This window comes from Petromyzon marinus, chromosome 30, assembly GCF_048934315.1.
Source record: "Petromyzon marinus isolate PM22_M1 ecotype Great Lakes invasive population chromosome 30, UKy_Petmar_22M1.pri1.0, whole genome shotgun sequence".
Taxonomy (NCBI): Eukaryota; Metazoa; Chordata; class Hyperoartia; order Petromyzontiformes; family Petromyzontidae; genus Petromyzon; species Petromyzon marinus.
In genome coordinates this window covers 12,880,095-12,902,526 of record NC_133696.1, presented here as the reverse complement: position 1 = coordinate 12,902,526, position 22,432 = coordinate 12,880,095, and the positions used below count along the sequence as shown (strand labels likewise).

Genomic DNA, 22,432 nt, shown 5'->3' with positions numbered 1-22,432 from the left:
ATTTATAATCAAATTGAGTAATTTGCCAGGTAGCTTTTTCGAATATGGACCATGCCACCGGCATACAACGGCCTACACTTTTCCGAATGATGTCAGGGGATCCTGAACATCGACTGTGAAGTGGAATGGTGAATGTTTACGGTTAATAGGCCCGCGGCATTAACCAGGGCGGCCTGCCAGAGATTCGATCGGCGATCCTCTGCAACAAGGGGCGAACGCGCTACCACTGGGCCTCGGAATCGTCATGGTGCGGGGTGGTGATTCCACTTAGGAATTGACCCTCCGCTGTCTCATTTCCATTGTTTCTTGTAAATTCTGTCTCATAATATGCATAAACAGCAACAATAGATTACGCGCGCAAATTAAAGCGTCTGCCGAAAGCGAAAGAGAAAATTTGCCGCATCGTTTCACGCAGAACAATTTTGAAGGTGGAAATTTGAGCGATTCTCAGGTTAACTCCAACAAGATGGCAACATTTCAATTGCATGTGAAATTAGCTATGTTGGGCTCTTTTAATGAAAAAAACAGGGCTGCCACGGCTCAGGCATAATTCCTTCAGTATCTCCCATTCAGCTAGCCACTTTATTAACATCAGACTAGTCAGTGCGGTAGGTCTTAGCATCAGACAGCACAGTAATTCCAGCATTCGCTGTTTTGTCCCTCACACTCCTTACATCTTAAAATAACTTTACAGTGGCCTCATGAGAAAGTCACACCCTTTAAGGGGAGTTCATAATAGCATTCTACATCATTAATTTACACGCAAAATGCACATTAATAAAGGTGAACTTTCCGATGCTTGTCACTCTCAGAACGATGCACACTGTCTCAGGTTTTACAATGTACAGTATGCAGCTATCCACCGGACATCTTCTAGTTCGAGTGCGGACATCCAGACAAAAAATGTTGCGCTAGCTGCTGCACATATTCATCACATTGCTGAACGAGATTCAAGTCGAAAATCGTTCAACTATATTTTTGTTATCGTTGGCAAGGCAATTGTCCATGAGTGCGCTTGACCAGCGCCGTCGGCCAAACATCCCAATGTAGGATTACAGAGCTTGGGCGATTGCTGATGCCGGGTTCAGACTGCGTTTTCCCTCTCATCTGTGGCTTCCGGTGCCTCGGTGCGAAGTCTGTGCGCGTTGAGAATTCTACAGCAGCGATTAGGGACGCAAACGGAGTGAATGAATAATGCTGCTTTATTTTTGTTGTTTTATTTTTTACCTACGTGACTTTACCGAATAGAACCAACGAGAATGCTGCTTTATGTTAACCACTACCCGTATAATTTTTGTTTAACTCACCTAGAATTTGATGGCCTTTCATTTAGAACATTAATATGTAAGAATGGGCCATATTGGGAAGATCATTTTATAAATATGTAAATATCAAACCTTTTTCAGAAGTTAACTTGATTGACAAATATCACTTGATATTACCTAGTTGTAGCGCACGTTTGAAGCACAGACGGGGCACCTTTAAAAGCACGTACATTAAACAAGTGACACCTATGTTGCTCTCCGTATTGCTTTCTGAATTTCCCACGTCTGGCTCTTAGGCAAAAAGTACAATACACACGACACCCGGCCCACGGAGCAGGGCCGCTGATCAGCGCGGCCCCACTATGACCACGCGGGGCGTGCAGGGCAAGGGAGGTTGAACGATGTAACCTTTTTGGGTAACGAAAACAATTCTAACTTTATTAATACTGGTCAATGCCCGTATCAGCATTCAAATAAAATATGATGGGAAAATAACTGGCAGCCCATTGGCAACCCACCCACTGAATGAAGGTTTCCACCACGTCATGCTGGTGATGGTGGGGGTGTGACCGTACTTCACGCTGGTTAGCAAGTAATTGGTGGATGGGGCAGCACATTTCAACTGAGTTGTGCAATGGTCTCCGATGTTCTCGGGCTCACACGTAGCCTGACATTGTTGGATCGATGGAACCAAGCGTGAGCCCATTGAGACTTAGGGCCGTAGTCTTATTCACGGCTCGATTCTGGCTCGGCTTTTTAACGTGGCTCAGCTCAGGATTGAAATGGTGAGTTGCTTCCACCGATGCCTAAGTGAGCCAACATGTGGATTTCTGCCGGCTCACGTGAGCCAGAGCCAAGCCGAGCCGTGACGAAGAATACAGGCCTAAGGGAGACCAGTTGTGGTCTTGGCATGATTACGATTTTCCTATCTGACAAAATGCTGAAGAAAACCCTGACATTCCCGTGAAGAACCAAAACGCTATTCAATAACAAGGTTGCGAAACAATTAGTTGACGAGCCTCCAATTGCCATGCGACAAAACATTAACTGTCGATCTCGACTCGCATGAAATACAACCGAGAACGATACAATTAATCTTCTAGTCAAGGTAGAAGCTGTGTTATCAATTACAACTTGCAACGAATTAACAAACATTGCCGAGATACTTTAAGCGTGTTCGGCTGTTTACACCTTAGAAATGCCAAAGCCCATGATGTTCTGCCAACACATGGACACCCTTGCAAACCAGATGCTCCATCTCAAGAGGGGGGGGGGTTCTTAATTAAACATTTTAACGAACAAAAAATAATTTAAAAAAAACAAGCTTCAAATGACCGAGGGGGGTCACTCCGTCCAAATAAAATCGAACTCAACATGAGGGGCACACAGGAGGGCACGTGTACCTCGCTACCAAAATCATAATATCACAATTAAAATGAAAATCGCATGCCCATGCAGAAAATAAACATTGCACAGCATTTCTGTGGCAGGCAGCAACTGCAGCCTGCAGTTGCTGCAGGTTGCTTTGAGGCCTCTGGCCGGTCGGACACCGCGTCCCAGCAAGCAATGCAGAGCGGCACCGGCCACCGACAACAAAACCATCCCAAATTAAACCAAATAATACTTTGCCGGGAGGGAGGATAAAATGTTATGTTCCTTGGAAGAATGAATAAATGTTAATTTTGACAGAGCGATTATTATTATGCAAGGGTCCGACAAACATTCGGCTTGAACTTATTTGGTAGTTAGTTTGCGATTGTTGTTTGTTCGTTTGTTAACCCAATCGCTGGAGGGAAAACACCAAGGCAGAGTTAAGCGAGTCAATGCAAGAAGAAATAAACAAAAACAATCCAAGCATTACAAATGCACAGGTGAGGAACAGTGACCAGGCTGTATGAGGCGGCATTAAAGGTGACTGAGGTGCGGTCAGGGGAAAACAAAGGGGGTTGCAGCAATTTTAGCTCATCATGCAGACACGAAGAGATCAGACTCACGCCCGTAAGTGGTGGCGGCAGTATTGGTGGTGGTGAGAGGAGGAGTGCCTGCAGCTGCGTGTGTTGGGGTAGAAAGGTTTGTTACATCGTGGTGGTGGCTAGCTACCGAAGGCTGCCGCCTGAGAGATCCCTGCAAGGAAGAGCCGCCCTGGAAGGCGTTCACTACCCCCATCTGGAAATGGGGGGAGGAGCGAGAGAGAGAGAGGAGGAAAGAAAGATGCAGAGAAAAAAAGCAATACAAATTTAAAAGGCTCACTTAGTTAGACACAAGCAAAAAAACACACAGAGAAATTAAAAGAGCACAGGCTAGCCCATGCAAGAGGGTGGAAGGACCACCAGTCGTAAACTATGCATAGGCTTCATCTTCTTGGTTCTTTCAGTAAAGTCACGTAGAAGGGAAATAATAAAATAATAAAAATATTAAACAATTAAATACAATTCTCACGATGTTTCGGCCACAACACAGGTAGCCTTCCTCAGGTGAAGAACCAGAACTGTCGGAAAGAGAGCGTCTGTTCATTAAGACGCTGTCTTCTCGACAGTTCTGGTTCTTCACCTGAGGAAGGCTACTTGTGTTGTGGCCGAAACGTCGTGAGAATTGTATTGTTTTATTTTTATTATTTTATTATTTCCCTTCTACGTGACTTTACCGAAAAAACCAAGAAGATGAATCCCTGCAGTCACGAAAGCTTTAAATCGAAATGTGCATAGGCTCTCGCGAGCTGCACTCCAGGGTTTGAGATTCAGCCGTTTGATGTTTCGGGTGCCATCATTTCAACAGTGAAGGTTACCAAGCCAGTACGCCACAATTCCAGCAAGCCACATTTCTGCACGTTTTTACGTGTTTTCACGTTTACATCATGGGACCTCCTTTGCCAGTGCCAAAATATGAGAATAGGTTTTCCCCTTTATTCTGGCAAGCTTTCAAAGCTGTCTCTGTTTGGACCAACCAGTTTCAAAGACAATGCATAAATTTTGATTTGAAGCTTTCGTGACTGCAGGGATTCATATTCTTGGTTCTATCGTTAAAGTCACGTAGAAGGGAAACAATAAAATAATAAAAATATAAAACAATAAAATTATCACGACGTTTCGACTGCAACACAAGCAGTCATCATCAGGTGTGAAAACCACAGCAAGAAAATTTGAAAAAAGTGGCGGTTTTTTAACGTTAGCACCACGGATAGCGATTTGACAGTTTGTTCAGATGGACGAGTCCATCTATGTTCGGAAAGAGGAGGGGGGAGACGAAAATAATGGATGTGGTCTGAAAGCCACCGTAAGCGTGAACAATCAATTAAGACCCGAAATGGTTGATCAAATCCGTCCAATGATTGCTAAGCCAGAATCCATCTTCTCGGTTGAAATTGTCTCTGTGTTTGTATATGTGGATAGCCTCATGAACGAATCTGTCATGGTAGCCAGATGGCTTGCAAAGAACCTCTGTCTTGGAGAAGTCAATGTCATGTGAGCCTACTGAATTATAACAGTGATCTGCCACGGCCGAGGTGTTGGTCCTACCGTGTTTTAGGTCTGCTTTGTGTTCACGAATGCGGTCCGAGACATGTCGTTTGGTTTCTCCAATGTAACTACTACCACAGAGGCAACTTAGTTTGTAGACGCCAGGGTACTGTATGTCCAGAATCACATCTTTTACAGACGGAACCAGATCACGTATTTATGTAATGTGTTGAATCGGACCTGGATCTTGTGTTTCTTCAAGATTTTGAAGATATTTTTTGTGATCCCCGCAATGTAGGGTAAAGTGATGGTTTTGAAAGGCTCCTCAAGAGTGTCCTTCTTCATGGTTGGAGTGATAGCTTTGCAGATTGTGTAGTCGGAATAACCATTAGCCTTAAAGAGCTTGGTGTACGTGCTTGAGTTCACTGGCTATGTGTTCCTGGTCGGATATGCATTGGGCTCTATGGTGCAGAGTCTTGATGAGGGAATTCTTCTGGGATGGATGGTGGTGGGGATCCGGTTTCAGGTAAGCATCCGTATGGGCAGCTTTCCTGCAGACAGAGTGGCTCATTGAACCATCAGGTCTCTTTTTTATTAGGACATCCAAAAAGGTAGCTTGCCATCTTTTTCGACTTCCATGGTAAATCTTATGGCTGGGTGTATGGAATTGATGTGGTCGAAGAATTGGTCTAGAGCAGGCAGGCCATGTGGCCAGATGACAAAAGTGTCATCCACGTACCTCTTCCATAAGGTTGGGCGCAGAGTGGCAGTCTGGATGGCGTCAGTCTCAAATTTCTCCATGAAAATGTTGGCTACAATCACACCTATTATTGACGGCAACAATATCTACAACGGATTGAGAACATGTAGACAATATGACTGCCTCTTCAGCTGCCACTATGTCGACGAAATGTAAGGATAACCTGATTTCAAAATTTAACCTCCTCTCAAACAAAAGACCGGACTCACACACCAAAAAGCTAGACGTTAACAAAGTCGTAATTAATCGCAGCAACAGTTCTATTTCCGATGGTCTGAAATCCGTTTTAGCTAAAGGGCTAAACTTTGCAGTCACACCTAAACACATACCAGTTAATGATATCATTGCCCAAGTAGACATGGCTCTCAAGGGCCTGGGTCACATCGCTGCAGACATAGCAAGATCTGACATCGCTGCAACCCTTAAAAACGCTAAGATGCCAGCTAGCAACCTCAGCAAAGATGAGCGTTTTGAATTATATAAACTAAAAAAGAGGCATGACATTGTCATCTTCTCAGCCGACAAGGGCAATGCCACTGTCATCATGGATAAAATAGAATATAACAACAAAATTCAAGAATTACTCAACGATGGCAGCTATACAAAAATAAAAAGAGATCCCACCAACAGCCTCGTCATGAAAACCAAAATCATTTCTGATTCAACCGCATTAATTGATCAAAACCAAACAGTTCTCGTTGAAACCTTCTGCTGCTAGGCCTGCAAGATTATACGGCTTACCAAAAATACATAAAGTAGATGCACCCCTTCGTCCCATCGTCTTTACTATCAACTCCCCCACCTACAAACTGGCTCGTTTTGTCTGAAATCCTGCGGCCTTTCACTGGAAAAAAACACCTCTGCGGTACAAAATTCTACTCACCTGGTATCGACAATCAAGGGTATTTCCCTGTCCCCAGACGACCTGCTTGTCAGTTTTGATGTAGTTTCCTTATTCACCAAAGTTCCTGTACCTGACACCATCACAATCATTGAAGACTTGGTTCATCAAGGACTAAACACTGAGTTACCCCTCCTGGTAAGACACTGCTTAACCAATATATACTTCACTTGGAATGGAACTTTCTTCAAACAAACTGAGAGCACCCAATGGGCTCCTCCCTATCTCCGGTTATAGCTAACATTTTCATGGAGAAATTTGAGACTGACGCCATCCAGACTGCCACTCTGCGCCCAACCTTATGGAAGAGGTACGTGGATGACACTTTGTCATCTGGCCACATGGCCGGCCTGCTCTAGACCAATTCTTCGACCACATCAATCCATACACCCAGCCATCAGATTTACCATGGAAGTCGAAAAAGATGGCAAGCTACCTTTTTTGGATGTCCTAATAAAAAAGAGACTTGATGGTTCAATGAGCCACTCTGTCTACAGGAAAGCTACCCATACGGATGCTTACCTGAAACCGGATTCCCACCACCATCCATCCCAGAAGAATTCCATCATCAAGACTCTGCACCATAGAGCCCAATGCATATCCGACCACGAACACATAGCCAGTGAACTTAACCACGTACACCAAGCTCTTAAGGCTAATGGTTATTCCGACTACACAATCTGCAAAGCTATCACTCCAACCATGAAGAAGGACACTCTTGAGGAGCCTTTCAAAACCATCAATTTACCCTACATTGTGGGGATCACAAAAAAGATCTCCAAAATCTTGAATAAACACAAGATCCAGGTCCGATTCAACACATTACATAAAATCCGTGATCTGGTTCCGTCTGTAAAAGATGTGATTCCGGACATACAGTACCCTGGCGTCTACAAACTAAGTTGCCTCTGTGGTAGTAGTTACATTGGAGAAACCAAACGACATGACTCGGACCGCATTCGTGAACACAAAGCAGACCTGAAACACGGTAGGACCAAAACCTCGGCCGTGGCAGATCACTGTTATAATTCAGTAGGCTCACATGACATTGACTTCTCCAAGACAGAGGTTCTTTGCAAGCCATCTGGCTACCATGACAGATTCGTTCATGAGGCTATCCACATATACAAACACAGAGACAATTTCAACCGAGAAGATGGATTCTGGCTTAGCAATCATTGGAAGGATGTGATAAACCATTTCGGGTCTTAATTGATTGATCATGCTTAAGGTGACTTTCAGACCGCATCCATTATTTTTCTTCTCCCCCCTCCTCTTTTCCGAACATAGATGGACTCGTCCATCTGAACAAATTGTCAAATCGCTATCCGTGGTGCGAACGTTAAAAAAACGCCACTTTTTTCAAATTTTCTTGCTGTGGTTTTCACACCTGATGATGACTGCTTGTGTTGCAGTCGAAACGTCGCGAGAATTTTATTATTTTATATTTTTATTATTTTATTGTTTCCCTTCTACGTGACTTTACCGAAAGTATTGTGGTTAATGCAGACATGATTCCTTGTAAAAGGTTTCAGTTTGGTATTTTAAAATCTTAACACCTGTTTTATTTGCCAGAAAAAAGGGGAAAACCTATTATCATGTTTTCACATTATATATAATTATATACAGGGGCGGAGCCAGGGGGGGGTGACAGGGGTGACATTCTGCATGTAAGTGTACGACACTCGGTCTGGCGGACTCCGTGCAACTGCATTGTCAGAGTGTGTCGCCAACCGATGGCGTCTAGCTCAACAGCCTGACTCTCTAATCATTCTTGAAATTAAAATTTGTTGAATGTCACCCCGGCCTGAAATCCTGGCTCCGCCCCTGATTATATATAAAATATAATTGTAATAATTGTCACTTTTTTAAGGTAAATTTACATGCGAACATTACAACTTTTCTGACGAAATTAGCCTTCATGTGTTTGCCTCATAACATGCTGGTGGCACCTGTACAGTAATATTAAAACACAAGTGTCAAATGTTAAACATTTCCTGTCACAGTGACTTGAAACTGAAATGTGACTGATGCGTTTTACAAATATTGTACACAGGCCACGGGGGTAATCAGTGCAATGCTGTTGCCTCCGATTTGAAACAACAATGTGCATTCATTGAGCCCCTATAGTTGCTCATTGATACAGGGCAGGTGGCGGGAGACAGGCCGAATGTATCGCCAGGCTCTATCTTTGAGCCTAGGCAGCTCAGTTGAAACACTTTTAGGGGTGTCATGGTGGAGAGATGACAACATCCCTCGCCTGGTACGGAGGTTGTTGGTTCCATCCCGGCCCTGACGCCTGCTGCATATTTGGAGTTTGCATGTTCTTCCCGTGGTCACGTGGATTTTTCTCTGGGTCCTCCCGTTTTCCCTCCACATTTAGAAACATGCGTTTAAAGTATTTGGCTGCTTTAAATTTCCACATGATAAGCGCCTTCATTGGGGTGTCATTTGTGATAGGCAGTTCGTTTCTGAAAAAGAGTTATATAGCTCAGTGGGCCGTACCCGGTAAAATAAAAAAAATAGTTTTTTTAGTAGTGACAGTTTAACCTGGGCCAGGCAAGGGATCTGCTGAGGTACTCACAATCCGCAATGTGGCACTGTCCTCAAAATTGTTTTAAATGTATACGACTAATTGGGAGTGCATTATATACCCTGACAACAATTGTTTAACCAGTTTGTTATTGATTCATAATAAAATTCTGTGTAAGGCCACGTAATGATCTGGCCAGTCCGTGTCATTAAGACCCTCCACTACCTAACGTAGCAGACAAATTAAATGGGCACGTGTTCCAGAGTTTAACGAGCCAATTGTTATTGTTCTTCCAGCTCACCACTCCATTGACTAACAATTCGCAAAACTGCTTTTAGTAATTAGATCGTGTTTTGTTTCACACTATCTGTCAAACTACTTGACTTCACTCCTGCTAATGTTCCGTGATGCTGTTCGCGACAAGAAACGAATAAAAATGAGCAGGAACCACATTGCAAATATCAAACCCAAATTCCCCACATGTTGGCGCATTGTCACGGAGCAATGTGGTTGCAAAACATTGCTGTAATTGGGCACGATGTAGAAACTGTGCACCATTTAAATTTTGATCAATGAAATCGTCCAACATTTGGGCAAATGGTTGCCTCTGCCAAGTCTTGTATAACACAACGATTAATTCAATATCAATCACCTGTTATCGACGTCTTTTGAGCAGTCAATGTCACTGCTGGAATTTCGTAAGCATGGTTCAGATACACGCCACATAGTCTTGTCTGCAGGTTGCAGAATGTCATCTGAGAGCACCGGTTCTTTTCAAGAATGTTTTACGTCAAAATTTTGGCCACATTAAGAAAGAATTTGAGTCAAGGTCGCAGTAATATAAGCACATTCCTGCCAAGAGTTATGTAATAGCCACAAGCACAAAACAATTCAGCTGTAACCTTTTTGATGGTATGATTGTTAACCCACGAAAGCCTCACTGGGTCTCAAGGCTATTTCAGACGGCTCCTACAAAGATTTTTGTAGTAAGGCGCGATGCTGGTACGTGTAATCCCAATCGCGTCACTCGGAGGTAAATATTCAGCATTCAGATGTTTGCCTACTACCAGTTAGTTTTTTTTTAGCCATGGGAGGAGGAAACCAGAGAATCCAGGGAGAGAATACAAGCTCCACTACAGAAAGGTGCCAGTCGGGAGTCGAACCACAGGCTTTCTGGCCGCGGGTCACGAATGCCACTGCTGGGCCGCTGCCACCCCACGACCCTGTCCTTGTTGAGATTAGGGATTGGATCTAACTTGCTCTCGCGGTCCAGAGATCGATCGAGTTGCTGGAAATTATGGCACCTGGCTCAGCAACGGACAATATTTGCGTGCTCTCTAACAAACATTTGGATGAACCATTCTGCAGCAATAACTTAAATGTTCATGATTCAAATTTAGATCGTGTAATTTTACGTGTTGACGCCTAAAAAAAGAAGAAACGTTTAAAAGAAATGACACAATGGACAGAAACAGCCATAGTTCAGTGCACATTTAGAAGACATTGAAAACCAAATGCATTCATGAACTTGTCAAGAATATCATGTAGGAAACCCAAGCGGGGGGTTAACTTACTTGCAAGTTTGACGACGTCAACATTTCTATTTGTGCTGAAAAAGAAGCTTGATCACATTGCGCAAAGAGTACAAGTGCATGTGACAAGTAGGATCAGTTACGGACGAAAAGGAGCCATTCGGTCCATCAAGTGCGAGGGCATTTAGGAACACTCGATAAGAAAGGGGGGGGCCGGGGGTTAATGAACAGAACAATGTAACTCGGTGTAAATTTTGACGAGGAGAGTTATTTTACGCCGTATGAGGGTTTTCAGTGCTGCTGCTGCAAAAAAAAAGCTCAGATCAGTTGAACGCGCGCGCTGGTCTTCAGACGCAGAGCAGCTTGGCATGTACACGCATGCAAGGCACTAGTGCTTATCAGCCAAGCTGCAACAGGTCACCCACGGTAAATTAATATTTCAGAACGATCGTTGGTCACGCAGTTCCGTTACCTCTCCCTACTTCTGGCGCTGCGAGTGCTCCGTTGGATTAAAACCGTGCAAGAAAATATGATCTCGGAGCTGTTGTAACACCTCACAGATGGCTCGCTGCCCTGGCATGGGCACACAGGCTCAGCGGGAGGACACGGCAAAACAATTCTCCACAGGAGTGGTGGAGCGCTCGGCCAAGACGAGCGGAGGGTGCGTGCGTGATCGGAGTGCTGAGGCCGGCAGGCGGTGGCGGTCGGTCGATTCCTAACTAGGTGAACGCGGTTGAGAGTGAGAAGGCCCAGGCCAGGCCAGGCCACTGCTGCCACAGGGCCTGATACGACGCTTCACCACTCTGACACGCGCGCCTTCACACGCTTCAGTTGTGACACCACTGCAACTGTGGTTCTTCATGTTGTTTTCTAACAAATGTAGTTAAACGATTAAAGGAAGCAGTCACATGACAGCCTGCATGATCTGCATTAGTGTGGCCTCTGACAAAATGACCCCTCAGCAACTCGCTTGACCAAAAGGAATACCCTGCACTTCCGGGAACTCGCTGGACCAACAGGAACTCGCTGGACCAACGGGAACTCGCTGGACCAATGGGAGCTTGCTGGACTCATGGGAGCTCGCTGGACCCACAGGAAACTGGACCAACGGGAACTCGCTGGACTCACGGGAACTCGCTGGACCAACGTGAACTCGCTGGACTCACGGGAACTCGCTGGACCAACGTGAACTCGCTGGACCAACGTGAACTCGCTGGACTCACGGGAACTCGTTGGACCAATGGGAACTCGCTGGACCAACGGGAACTCGTTGGACCAATGGGAACTCGTTGGACCAACGGGAACTCTCCAGCACTAACAGGAACTCACTGGACTCACGGGAACTCGCTAGACCAACGGGAACTGGTTGGACCAACGGGAATTGCTCGACTCATGGAAACTCGCTGGACTCACGGGAACTCCCTGCACTAACAGGAACTTGCTGGACTCATGGGAGCTCGCTGGACCCACAGGAACTCACTGGACCAACGGGAACGCGCTCGCCCAACGGGAACTCGCTGGACCAACGGGAACTCCCTGCACTAACAGGAACTCGCTGGACTCACGGGAGCTCGCTGGACCAACATGAACTTGCTGGACCGATGGGAGCTCGGGGGACCAACGGGAACTCGCTGGACCAACGTGAACTCGCTGGACCAACGGGAACTCGCTGGACCAACGGGAACTCGTTGGACCAACGTGAACTCGCTGGACCAACGTGAACTCGCTGGACCGATGGGAACTCGCTGGACTAATGGGAACTCGCTGGACTAATGGGAACTCGCCAGACTCGGCATAACTCCTGCCCCATTTGGCTTCAGGCCGCTTTGCATGTTAGAAAAACCCTGCAAGCCGTTGCAGCATTTAAAACAAATTATCTTAACATCCTTGTGAGCAGTATAATACAGTGAGGGAAAAAAGTATTTGATCCCCTGCTGATTTTGTACGTTTGCCCACTGACAAAGAAATGATCAGTCTATAATTTTAATGGTAGGTTTATTTGAACAGTGAGAGACAGAATAACAACATGAAAATCCAGAAAAACGCATGTCAAAAATGTTATAAATTGATTTGCATTTTAATGAAGGAAATAAGTATTTGACCCCCTCTCAATCAGAAAGATTTTTGGCTCCCAGGTGTCTTTTATACAGGTAACGAGCTGAGATTAGGAGCATACTCTTAAAGGGAGTGCTCCTAATCTCAGCTTGTTACCTGTATAAAGACACCTGTCCACAGAAGCAATCAATCAATCAGATTCCAAACTCTCCACCATGGCCAAGACCAAAGAGCTCTCCAAGGATGTCAGGGACAAGATTGTAGACCTACACAAGGCTGGAATGGGCTACAAGACCATTGCCAAGCAGCTTGGTGAGAAGGTGAAAACAGTTGGTGCGATACTCTTTGGTTCTATTCGGTAAAGTCACGTAGGTAAAAAAAGAAAACAACAAAAATCACGACGTTTCAGCCACAACACAAGCGGCCTTCATCAGGTGAAGAGACCAGCCTGTCTCGAAGACTGCGCTGGAGTGAAACAGAACCAAGCTCAGACTGCGACCTTTAAGCTGTGTGAGAGGGATTAAGGTACCTTGACAAAGGAATTAGCGTAAAAATTAGCATTTTATTGGCGGACTTAGCATGATGAAAGGTGTAGCACACGGCAGTGCACCTTTAAGCTGTGTGAGGTTAAAACAACCTGTGGTTTGCAAAGAACCTTGGTTCTTTGCAAACCCACAGGTTTTTATCAGAGATTTGTTCACGAGGCAATTCAGATCTACAAACAGACACAATTTCAACCGAGAAGATGGTTTCAAATTAAGCAACCATTGGAAAGATGTTCTAAATCGAACTGAACATTAACCTAATTTTCATTGGTACAGTATATTTTTTCAAGTAGTGGTACCCCAAACTTTCGCAGCACAGGCTGGTGCACTGCCGGTGCCGATTACTGTGCTACACCTTTCATCATAAATCCGCCAATCAAATGCTAATTTTTACACTAATTTCTTTGTCAAGGCACCTTAATCCCTCTCACACAGCTTAAAGGTCGCAGTCTGAGTTGGCTCTGTTTCACTCCAGCGCAGTTTTCGAGACAGGCTGGTCCCTTCACCAGATGAAGGCCGCTTGTGTTGTGGCCGAAACGTCGTGATTTTTGTTGTTTTATTTTTTTACCTACGTGACTTTACCGAATAGAACCAAAGAGTATGGATCCTTGCAGTCACGAAAGCTTCAAATCTAGAGTTGGTGCGATTATTCACAAATGGAAGAAACACAAAAGAACTGTCAATCTCCCTCGGCCTGGGGCTCCATGCAAGATCTCACCTCGTGGAGTTGCAATGATCATGAGAACGGTGAGGAATCAGCCCATAACTACACGGGAGGATCTTGTCAATGATCTTAAGGCAGCTGGGACCATAGTCACCAAGAAAACAATTGGTAACACACTACGCCATGAAGGACTGAAATCCTGCAGCACCCGCAAGGTCTTCCTGCTCAAGAAAGCACATATACATGCCCGTCTGAAGTTTGCCAATGAACATCTGAATGATTCAGAGGACAACTGGGTGAAAGTGTTGTGGTCAGATGAGCCCAAAATGGAGCTCTTTGGCATCAACTTAACTCGCCATGTTTGGAGGAGGAGAAATGCTGCCTATGACCCCAAGAACACCATCCCCACCGTCAAACATGGAGGTGGAAACATTATGCTTTGGGGGTGTTTTTCTGCTAAGGAGAAAAGACAACTTCACCGCATCAAAGGGACAATGGACGGGGCCATGTACCGTCAAATCTTGGGTGAGAACCTCCTTCCCTCAGCCAGGGCATTGAAAATGGGTCGTGGATGGGTATTCCAGCATGACAATGACCCAAAACACACGGCCAAGGCAACAAAGGAGTGGCTCAAGAAGAAGCACATTAAGGTCCTGGAGTGGCCTAGCCAGTCTACAGACGTTAATCCCATTGAAAATATGTAGAGGGAGCTGAAGGTTCGAGTTGCCAAACGTCAGCCTCGAAACCTTAATGACTTGGAAAAGATCTGCAAAGAGGAGTGGGACAAAATCCCTCCTGAGATGTGTGCAAACCTGACCTCTGTGATTGCCAACAAGGGTTTTGGCACCAGGTACTAAGTAATGTTTTGCAGAGGGGTCAAATACTTATTTCCCTCATTAAAATGTAAATCAATTTATAACATTTTTTACATGCGTTTTTCTGGATTTTTTTGTTATTCTGTCTCTCACTGTTCAAACAAACCTACCATTAAAATTATAGACTGATCATTTCTTTGTCAGTGGGCAAACGTACAAAATCAGCAGGGGATCAAATACTTTTTTCCCTCACTGTATATATTTTTTAAACCAACATCCCACTTGTGCTATCAGCAGCTAAGCAAATAGGTGACGCAGGGATGACTTGGAGAAGTGACACCATAGACCTCATCCCACTGTCCTTTAAAAGCCTCTCTTGCTAAACATTTTACATTTAAACTTCCACACTAGAGTGGTTCTCACTGATTCTGTCTACACGTTACACAATCCAAGCTGTGATTTTTTAAATTATATGTTGCGCCATTGCACGTTGGCCCCATCTCCTCTTCTACAGAAACCGCTTATTGATCTTGGGAGGCCATGTGGGAAGAAGACCCCAGCTCTCAGCAGCGCTGGCACCGTGACTAGTCAGGCAGTAGCCCACTGAGCTCACGGCACCTCCACATCTCTGAGCAACGTTATTTTTTTTTGCTGATGTCGATTTCCACTTTGTTCTCATGGGATTAGCCCTTCATGCCATTTCATTGTTGTGCAGGCAATCAGAGTTTTTACAATGTATGTACGTACAGTACGTACGTTTAACTTCTTTAGCACCGTACGTAGCCAACCGTGTCAATCGGGGGTGTTCGGGCAATCAGGATGCTGATGCAACACAAGGGGGCGGGGCGTAGCAATAAAACAAAGATGGGGACCATGTTCGGGCCTTTCACGGCATCCAGCGGCTCATTAAGCAACCAAATCGCCGTGCGACGAGAGGGAGCTCGAGCGAGCCCTTCTAGAGGGTAATTTGGCCTCCACCTCCACGCCAGCCAGATGTCTTGGAAGAGGTGGGAGTACCCACGCTTTACCCCGCCGCACGCGACCTGCCATCATACTGACTGCTGTGGTACCCATTTTTATTCTTCTGGGTGGACGGAGGTGGCCTGGGCATGGGGTGAAATGTAAGAAACTTTTCCCCATTGTTTAATTCGCTGCACTGAGAGTTCGAATTGAACTGGCGACCTCCAAGGAGCCCAGCGCGCTGACGCATCGGGCCATGGCAGCATCCCCTGCAGAGGGCACAAAGGGGCATCGCGAAGCCGCTCAGCTGGCCACCCACAGACACGCGCCTCTGAAGAATCTCCCGTGGCTGTCATTGAGGTGGCTCCAGCTGGCGGCGAGCCGGCTTCAAGGGGGAGTTGGTCGACACTTTGCGAGCAGAAGGTGTGAGCACTAGCAAGCTCCACTTCAGAGGGATATTGCGCGCTCCCCGCCCCCCAGCGCGCTGCTGGACACTCATGGAACCGACGCTATCCCACGGGGCAGGGACGGACATCTAAAGGTGCAGATCCTCCACCTGGCACAAATTATCAAATAAATTCTCTAAAAAAGGGCAGACCACCACCCTGCACTGCCCTGGCAAGGGAGCGCTTGGCACGGGGTGGCGGTGCGCCATGTAGGTCCGGTTGTAAGGGCCGCTGAGCGTTCTCCTCTCACACCCTGGGGTTGCCTGGGTGTCACATTTTTGATCCCACGTGTGAAACACTCGTGGCAAACTTCCCAATGCTCGGACCATCCAGAAAAGGTATGGAGACTCAGTGAGGCATGCAGCGTTAAATAAATTACATTCATATTATTGGTGTCGTTCAAATACCAGTACAGGTAGGATTCCATCTATCCCAATAATTCTGGCGACTTCTAAACCAATGCTTCGCTTTACACTTGTAACGTTACATTTTTAGAGGGTGAAATTTGGGACACTATTTGAAGCGTAACAATAACCCATTAATATGATTGGCAATCACCCAGGAGCGTGTGGTGGATGAGACTCCACAGATGGGGTCGATCGACTGGGTTTGCGGGGGGAGGGGGGGGGTAAACTTCTGCGATCGTCTGCGTTGCAACGTGGGGGGCCAAGCGTGAGCGGCAAGGCCAAGCGCGCACACACGGGGGAGCCAGGAGGGGCGGTGGGTGGATCCCTGCCTCAGGGCTTCCACATCACAAGCTCTGCCATCTTGGATTTCACTCCTTCCATTGGTGCAATCGTGAAAAAAATAGTCCGAGGATGATAATTATTGAAAATAAAATAAGCGAATAGAGTACAAGTCAGCTGTTACTGGAGCTAATCGTTCAACTTATTTTGCGAAATGTTTCTTATTTTTGCGCGTGGCTTCAGCGAGTAGCAACTTACAGATCTATATACACGCTTGAAAGCGGCTGAAAGAGTGCCAATTGCGCATGGTGTAGTAGCTTTGGCTTGGACGATGTCATTTCCTCCAAGAGAATTGCCGTGTATGATGGTGACCATGAGGTTTCTGGTCGAAACCCAGCAGGCATCGTCACCCTTCTGACACAAGAACAAAGTGACCACGTGATATTTTGTCACCGCCTGACAGAGGAAGATCAGAGGCCAGAGGAGGGGTGGCGCGCCCCACAAGGAGGTGGCGAATCGACCTCACGGTGCTTCGGGCAGAGGCAGAGCTATTGGGGATGCAGGGGTGGCCTCGCTTAAGAAGCGCCCACTCGGCAAGATGTGCCAGCCGAGGGTGCCGCTCGCTTCGCCGCCAGATCCCTCGGGAAGGTGCTCAATTTTCGTTAAACAGTCATGACGGAGAGTTGGTCCACAACAGCCACTGTCCGGTATCTCTGCAGCGTGCATACGGTGTGACCATGGTTCACAAGATGATTAGTACAAGCGGTCTGCACGGCTGAGTTTGAATCTACAACCCAGAGCCTGAAGCAGGAGATGATCGTGACTGCATCACAGCCCCTGGCGCTGCTTTAATTGCAGCAAGAGCCACGGTGGACTGTGTGGTTACGTGTGTGGACCCTGTGTGTGGACCGCGTGTGGACCGCGTGTGATGCATGTGTGGTGCGTGTGTGGTGCGTGTGTGGTGCGTGTGTGGTGCGTGTGTGGTGCGTGTGTGATGCGTGTGTGGTGCGTGTGTGGGCCGTGTTTGGTGCGTGTGTGGTGTGCGTGTGTAGTGCGTGTGTGGTGTGCGTGTGTGGTGTGCGTGTGTGGGCCGCCTGTGGTGCGCGTGTGGTGCATGTGTGGTGCGCGTGTGGTGCGTGTATGGGCCATGTGTGATGCGCGTGTGGTGCGTGTGTAGACCGTGTGTGGTGTGTGTGTGGTGTGTGTGTAGACCGTGTGTGGTGTGCGTGTGGTGCGTGTGTGGTGCGCGTGTGGTGCGTGTGTAGAATGTGTGTAGTGTGTGTGTGGTGCGTGTGTGGTGCGTGGGTGGACCACGTGTGGTGCGCGTGTGATGCGTGTGTGATGCGTGTGTGGATCGCGTGTGGTTCGCGTGTGGTACGCGTGTGATGCGTGTGTGGGTCGCGTGTGATGCGTGTGTGGGTCGCGTGTGATGTGTGTGCGGTTCATGTGCGTGTGGTGCGTGTGCGGTGTGTGTGTGGGCCGCGTATGGTGCGTGTGGTATGTGTGTGAAACAAGCGGCATGGCAGGGCGGAATTGGTTATGCGGTGGTTCGTGCTGCACTTCGCTACGAGCCCGGCGACTCGAGTTCAATTAACGCTCACGACCAATAACAGTGGCAGATATTTGAACTGGTCCTGGGCCTCACCGAGGTTCGATTCATTCTCAAATGAGTACCTCGTTCGGTGTGTAAACATTTGCACTGGGGGGAGACAAAGGCGTGGCGTTGCCCACCCAAACCTTCGTGCGCTGTGCCGGCCTTCAATGGGCGCTGCTCGCTAACAGCACTTGTCCGAGCAGCGCGTTGAGGCTACACGGGGAGTCTCTGCGTCTGTGCGTGGGAGCGTACCTGTGTTTGTATTCTGTGCAGGCCACGGAACCACAAAATCTGTCCACGGCGAAGCTCTCGCTCGGCGTGATCAATCTCCTCCTCATCCTCCTCCTCGTCCTCGGGAATGTCGTCCTTGTGCGTGCCGTGCCCCGCCTCCTTCAGGAAGTGGAGGTGCGCCGTGGGGATGCTCGAAATGAGCTGCGGGAGAGCGGCATCACCGCGGCACGGGGGCGCACGGTGACTCAAACGTTGACTGGCACGGTGACTCATACAGTGACTCACACGGTGACTTACACGGTGACTGGCACGGTGACTCGCACCGTGACTGGGACGTTGACTCATACGGTGACTGGCATGGTGACTCACACGGTGATTCACACAATGACTGACACGGTGACTGGCACGGTGGCTCACACGGTGACTCGCACGGTAACCGGAGCTAAGCACAACTTCACGCACCCCGTCTGAGATGCTGAAAATATCTTCTTAAATAAACGAATAAATGCAACAGTTGCTCTAGGATTACATGAAGTTTAAATGTTGCGAACCAAAAGGCTGGATAATTGATCTTGAACCGTCAAGTTAATGCCTCACTCCCACACCCGTAAAACACAACGGTCTCCAGCACGCGTGCAGGGCAGGCGACCAAGAACAGGGATTGCACCCGGAGGTGAGCGACCGAGTAAAGACCTGAGCCGAATTGACGAAGCCAGATGAGACCACGTGGGCAGACACAGGGGGATGGGTGTGGACTATGAAATTGTACAGAGCGATTGTGAGATGTGGGAAGACTGACATGGTTATTGGTCGTGATGATAATTTGGCCTTCGCTTTTCTGCAACAACTACCCTGTGATAGAATGCCACTTCTGCATCCTGGCACGCCCTGTTCTACCATCATCTCTCTCCCAAGCGTCCCTGTGATGTCCCTGTCAATGAGCGCGACGTATCTGACTGGAAGTGGGTATCGTATCCAAGACAGCACTTTCTCTTAATACTGCCTGGTAACTTCACTTGTACAGATGTCTGTTTACACACGAGTGTGATAATAAATAATCACCCGACAACCTTCTTTTGATGTTTCTGAAATAAATGTTTTACTCAGAATGGTTCTGAAATGTAAATTGTCCCAGCCAACTTTTATGACTGAAAATTCATTTGATTTAAAACCACGTTTTTTTTCGTGATTTCAATCTTCTTGTTCTTATTTGCTCTATCATCTATTTGGTTGCTTTTAACTTAAAACTTTCGTGACTACAGGAATTCATATTCTTTGGGTCTTTTGGTAAAGTCACGTAAATAGAAAAATATAAATAAAGTTAAGAAAAATTAAATAAAATAATAATAATAATAAAAAAACACTGATGTAGACTGTAGCCTGGTTCTTAATCAGTGAGCGTACTGGCAATCTATAATGTAGACTATAGCCTGGTTATTAGGTTTGGTGAGTGTACTGGCAGTCTATAATGTAGACTGTAGCAATGGTTATTAGGTTTGGTGAGTGTACTGGCAATCTATAATGTAGACTGTAGCAATGGTTATGAAGCTGGGTGAGTGTACTGGCAGTCTATAATGTAGACTGTAGCAATGGTTATTAAGCTGGGTGAGTGTACTGGCAGTCTATAATGTAGACTATAATGTAGACTGAAGCCTGGCTCTTAACCTCGGTGAGCGTACTGGCAGTCTATAATTATAGACTATAATTATAGACTGCCAGTACACTCACCCAGTACACTCACCCAGCTTAATAACCATTGCTACAGTCGACATTATAGACTTCCAGTACACTAACAAAACTTAATAACCAGGCTACAGTCTACATTAGAGACTGCCAGTACACTCACTCTGATTAAGAACCAAGCTACAGTCGACATCAGTGGTTTTTATTTTATTTTATTATTTTTCTATCTACGCGACTTTACCGAAAGAACCAAAGAATATTTGGTTGTTGTTGCCCTCATTCCGATTCGGTTGCTTTAGCACCTGATTTCTATTTGCTCGGTGTTTGTTGTGCTCAGTATTCATCACATTTATGTCTCTTTGTCATGTTGGTGACCCTGGTCAGCCACTATCGCCAATTTGGGACTCATCCTGGTGGCTTCAGTTCTCACTTGGCTGGACCGGCTCTGCCGCCACTGACCGGCTCTGCCGCCACTGACCGGCTCTGCCGCCACTGACCGGCTCTGCCGCCACTGACCGGCTCTGCCGCCACTGACCGGCTCTGCCGCCACTGACCGGCTCTGCCGCCACTGACCGGCTCTGCCGCCACTGACCGGCTCTGCCGCCACTGACCGGCTCTGCCGCCACTGACCGGCTCTGCCGCCACTGACCGGCTCTCCCGCCACTGACCGGCTCTGCCGCCACTGACCGGCTCTCCCGCCACTGACCGGCTCTGCCGCCACTGACCGGCTCTCCCGCCACTGACCGGCTCTCCCGCCACTGACCGGCTCTCCCGCCACTGACCGGCTCTCCCGCCACTGACCGGCTCTGCCGCCACTGACCGGCTCTCCCGCCACTGACCGGCTCTCCCGCCACTGACCGGCTCTCCTGCCACTGACCGGCTCTGTGTGTGTGTGGGGGGGAGGTTTGATCCTGTTACCGGGGAGCGATGCATGCACCGCTCATTGTGGTTACCTGTCCCCACAGCAGCTCGCCCAGTGATAAGAAGATGCACCACAGCCATTGGTCGAACTTGAGGCCTGTGCAGCTGAAGGGTTTCCCACCAAACTGCACAATGACAATCTGTACACATCATACAGCCGCGGTTAGGTCATTGCTACGTCATTAATATAAAATAAGTTACTTGTGTCCCGATATCATAACGCACAATTTCAAAACTATTACCATATGTAGATTTTTTCAGTTAGGTGACGTAATGCAACGATCAGGCCAAATTTGTGTTTGAAGACCGTCCACCACCTGACATAGCCAAACCAATGAAATTGTTGAGTGTTCAAGCGTTTAACGCGCCAATTATTATCGTTCACTGGAAAGTTGAATAACGATCCCGCAACCAAAAACAGCAATTAACACAAATAAATCATGGCTAATAATATCGTCTGTGAAAATCACCGTGTCAAGGTATTGCCACACCGATGGAATTGGCTCGACGCAGACGACCAGTGGAGCTCACGGTTAACGGGCTAACTCCATTGGTCGCTGCAGCCGCCGTTTATCATCCGAGGCCCCCGAGTATCGCTCGTCACCGAGCAGCGCTTGTAACAAAAGTGCCCGTACACCAATCGTGCAACTTTTAACAGCGCACGGCAAACGCTCTGAGACGAGACGGAGGCAACGTGTCGCGTTCGCCCCCCGCCCGCACCCTTCCCCCTCTCGGAGGCACGACCTGGATGATGAAAGTGCCGACGACGATGGAGCAGAAGATGGGGTTGCGGTAGATGCCCTCGAAGACGTTGCGCTCCCCGTGGATCTTGCGCGCGTTGATCTCGTTGAAGAGCTGCATGAGCACGAAGGTGTTGAACACGATGGTGTAGTGCTCCGAGGGCGGCGCGTGCAGCGGCGCGTTGCGCCCGCTGTCCACGTCAAACAGCGTCTCGCCTGAACACGAAGCCCACAACGATGAAGCCCACAAGGACGATGACGACGATAAAGACGACAGCAGCAGCAGCAGCGTTCGTATACCGTTCAGTGTTATGGCACGCATTGAGCTGCGCGCCGGTGTCAATAGCGAACACGCTCAACTCGCAGTCCTGACGTCGTCGGTTCGACTCCATCTCCCGGCGAGGCAGTTGGCTAGGCCGAGTCGAGTGCGCACCCGAAAATCCGACCCACTGTAACCACGGCAATATATATTTTTTGTTATTCGTAGTCTTGAACTCAAAGTGACTGCTACTTCAAATATCGTTTCCCGTTAATTATCGCATCATTGACGGCCCTTACAATTGGCGCTGCCTGTATTGTCTGTGAAAAATGACCCACCTCTCACGCCGGTTTCCCCTTTTGTTGCCTCGCATAATGTTCCCGCAGT

The 22,432-nt window shown here is 47.4% G+C and overlaps 1 protein-coding gene across 10 annotated transcripts in view; it reads right to left on the bottom strand.

Annotated features, from left to right (window-relative positions):
• The window catches only part of LOC116947622 (plasma membrane calcium-transporting ATPase 2-like), a 201,589-nt gene that overhangs the window by 6,276 nt on the left and 172,881 nt on the right, over window positions 1–22,432 (bottom strand). For 6 of the 10 annotated variants that reach the window (XM_076070760.1, XM_076070756.1, XM_076070755.1 and 3 more), the window contains 4 exons: window positions 21,791–22,002; window positions 21,079–21,186; window positions 18,464–18,643; window positions 3,366–3,431 (listed from right to left, as the gene is read on the bottom strand). In XM_076070760.1, the coding sequence (XP_075926875.1) occupies window positions 3,366–3,431; window positions 18,464–18,643; window positions 21,079–21,186; window positions 21,791–22,002 (566 nt within the window). Of the gene's footprint in view, window positions 1–3,259; window positions 3,432–18,463; window positions 18,644–21,078; window positions 21,187–21,790; window positions 22,003–22,432 lie in introns of all 10 variants that reach the window. The other 4 variants (XM_076070764.1, XM_076070763.1, XM_076070762.1 and 1 more) reach the window with 2 other exon arrangements.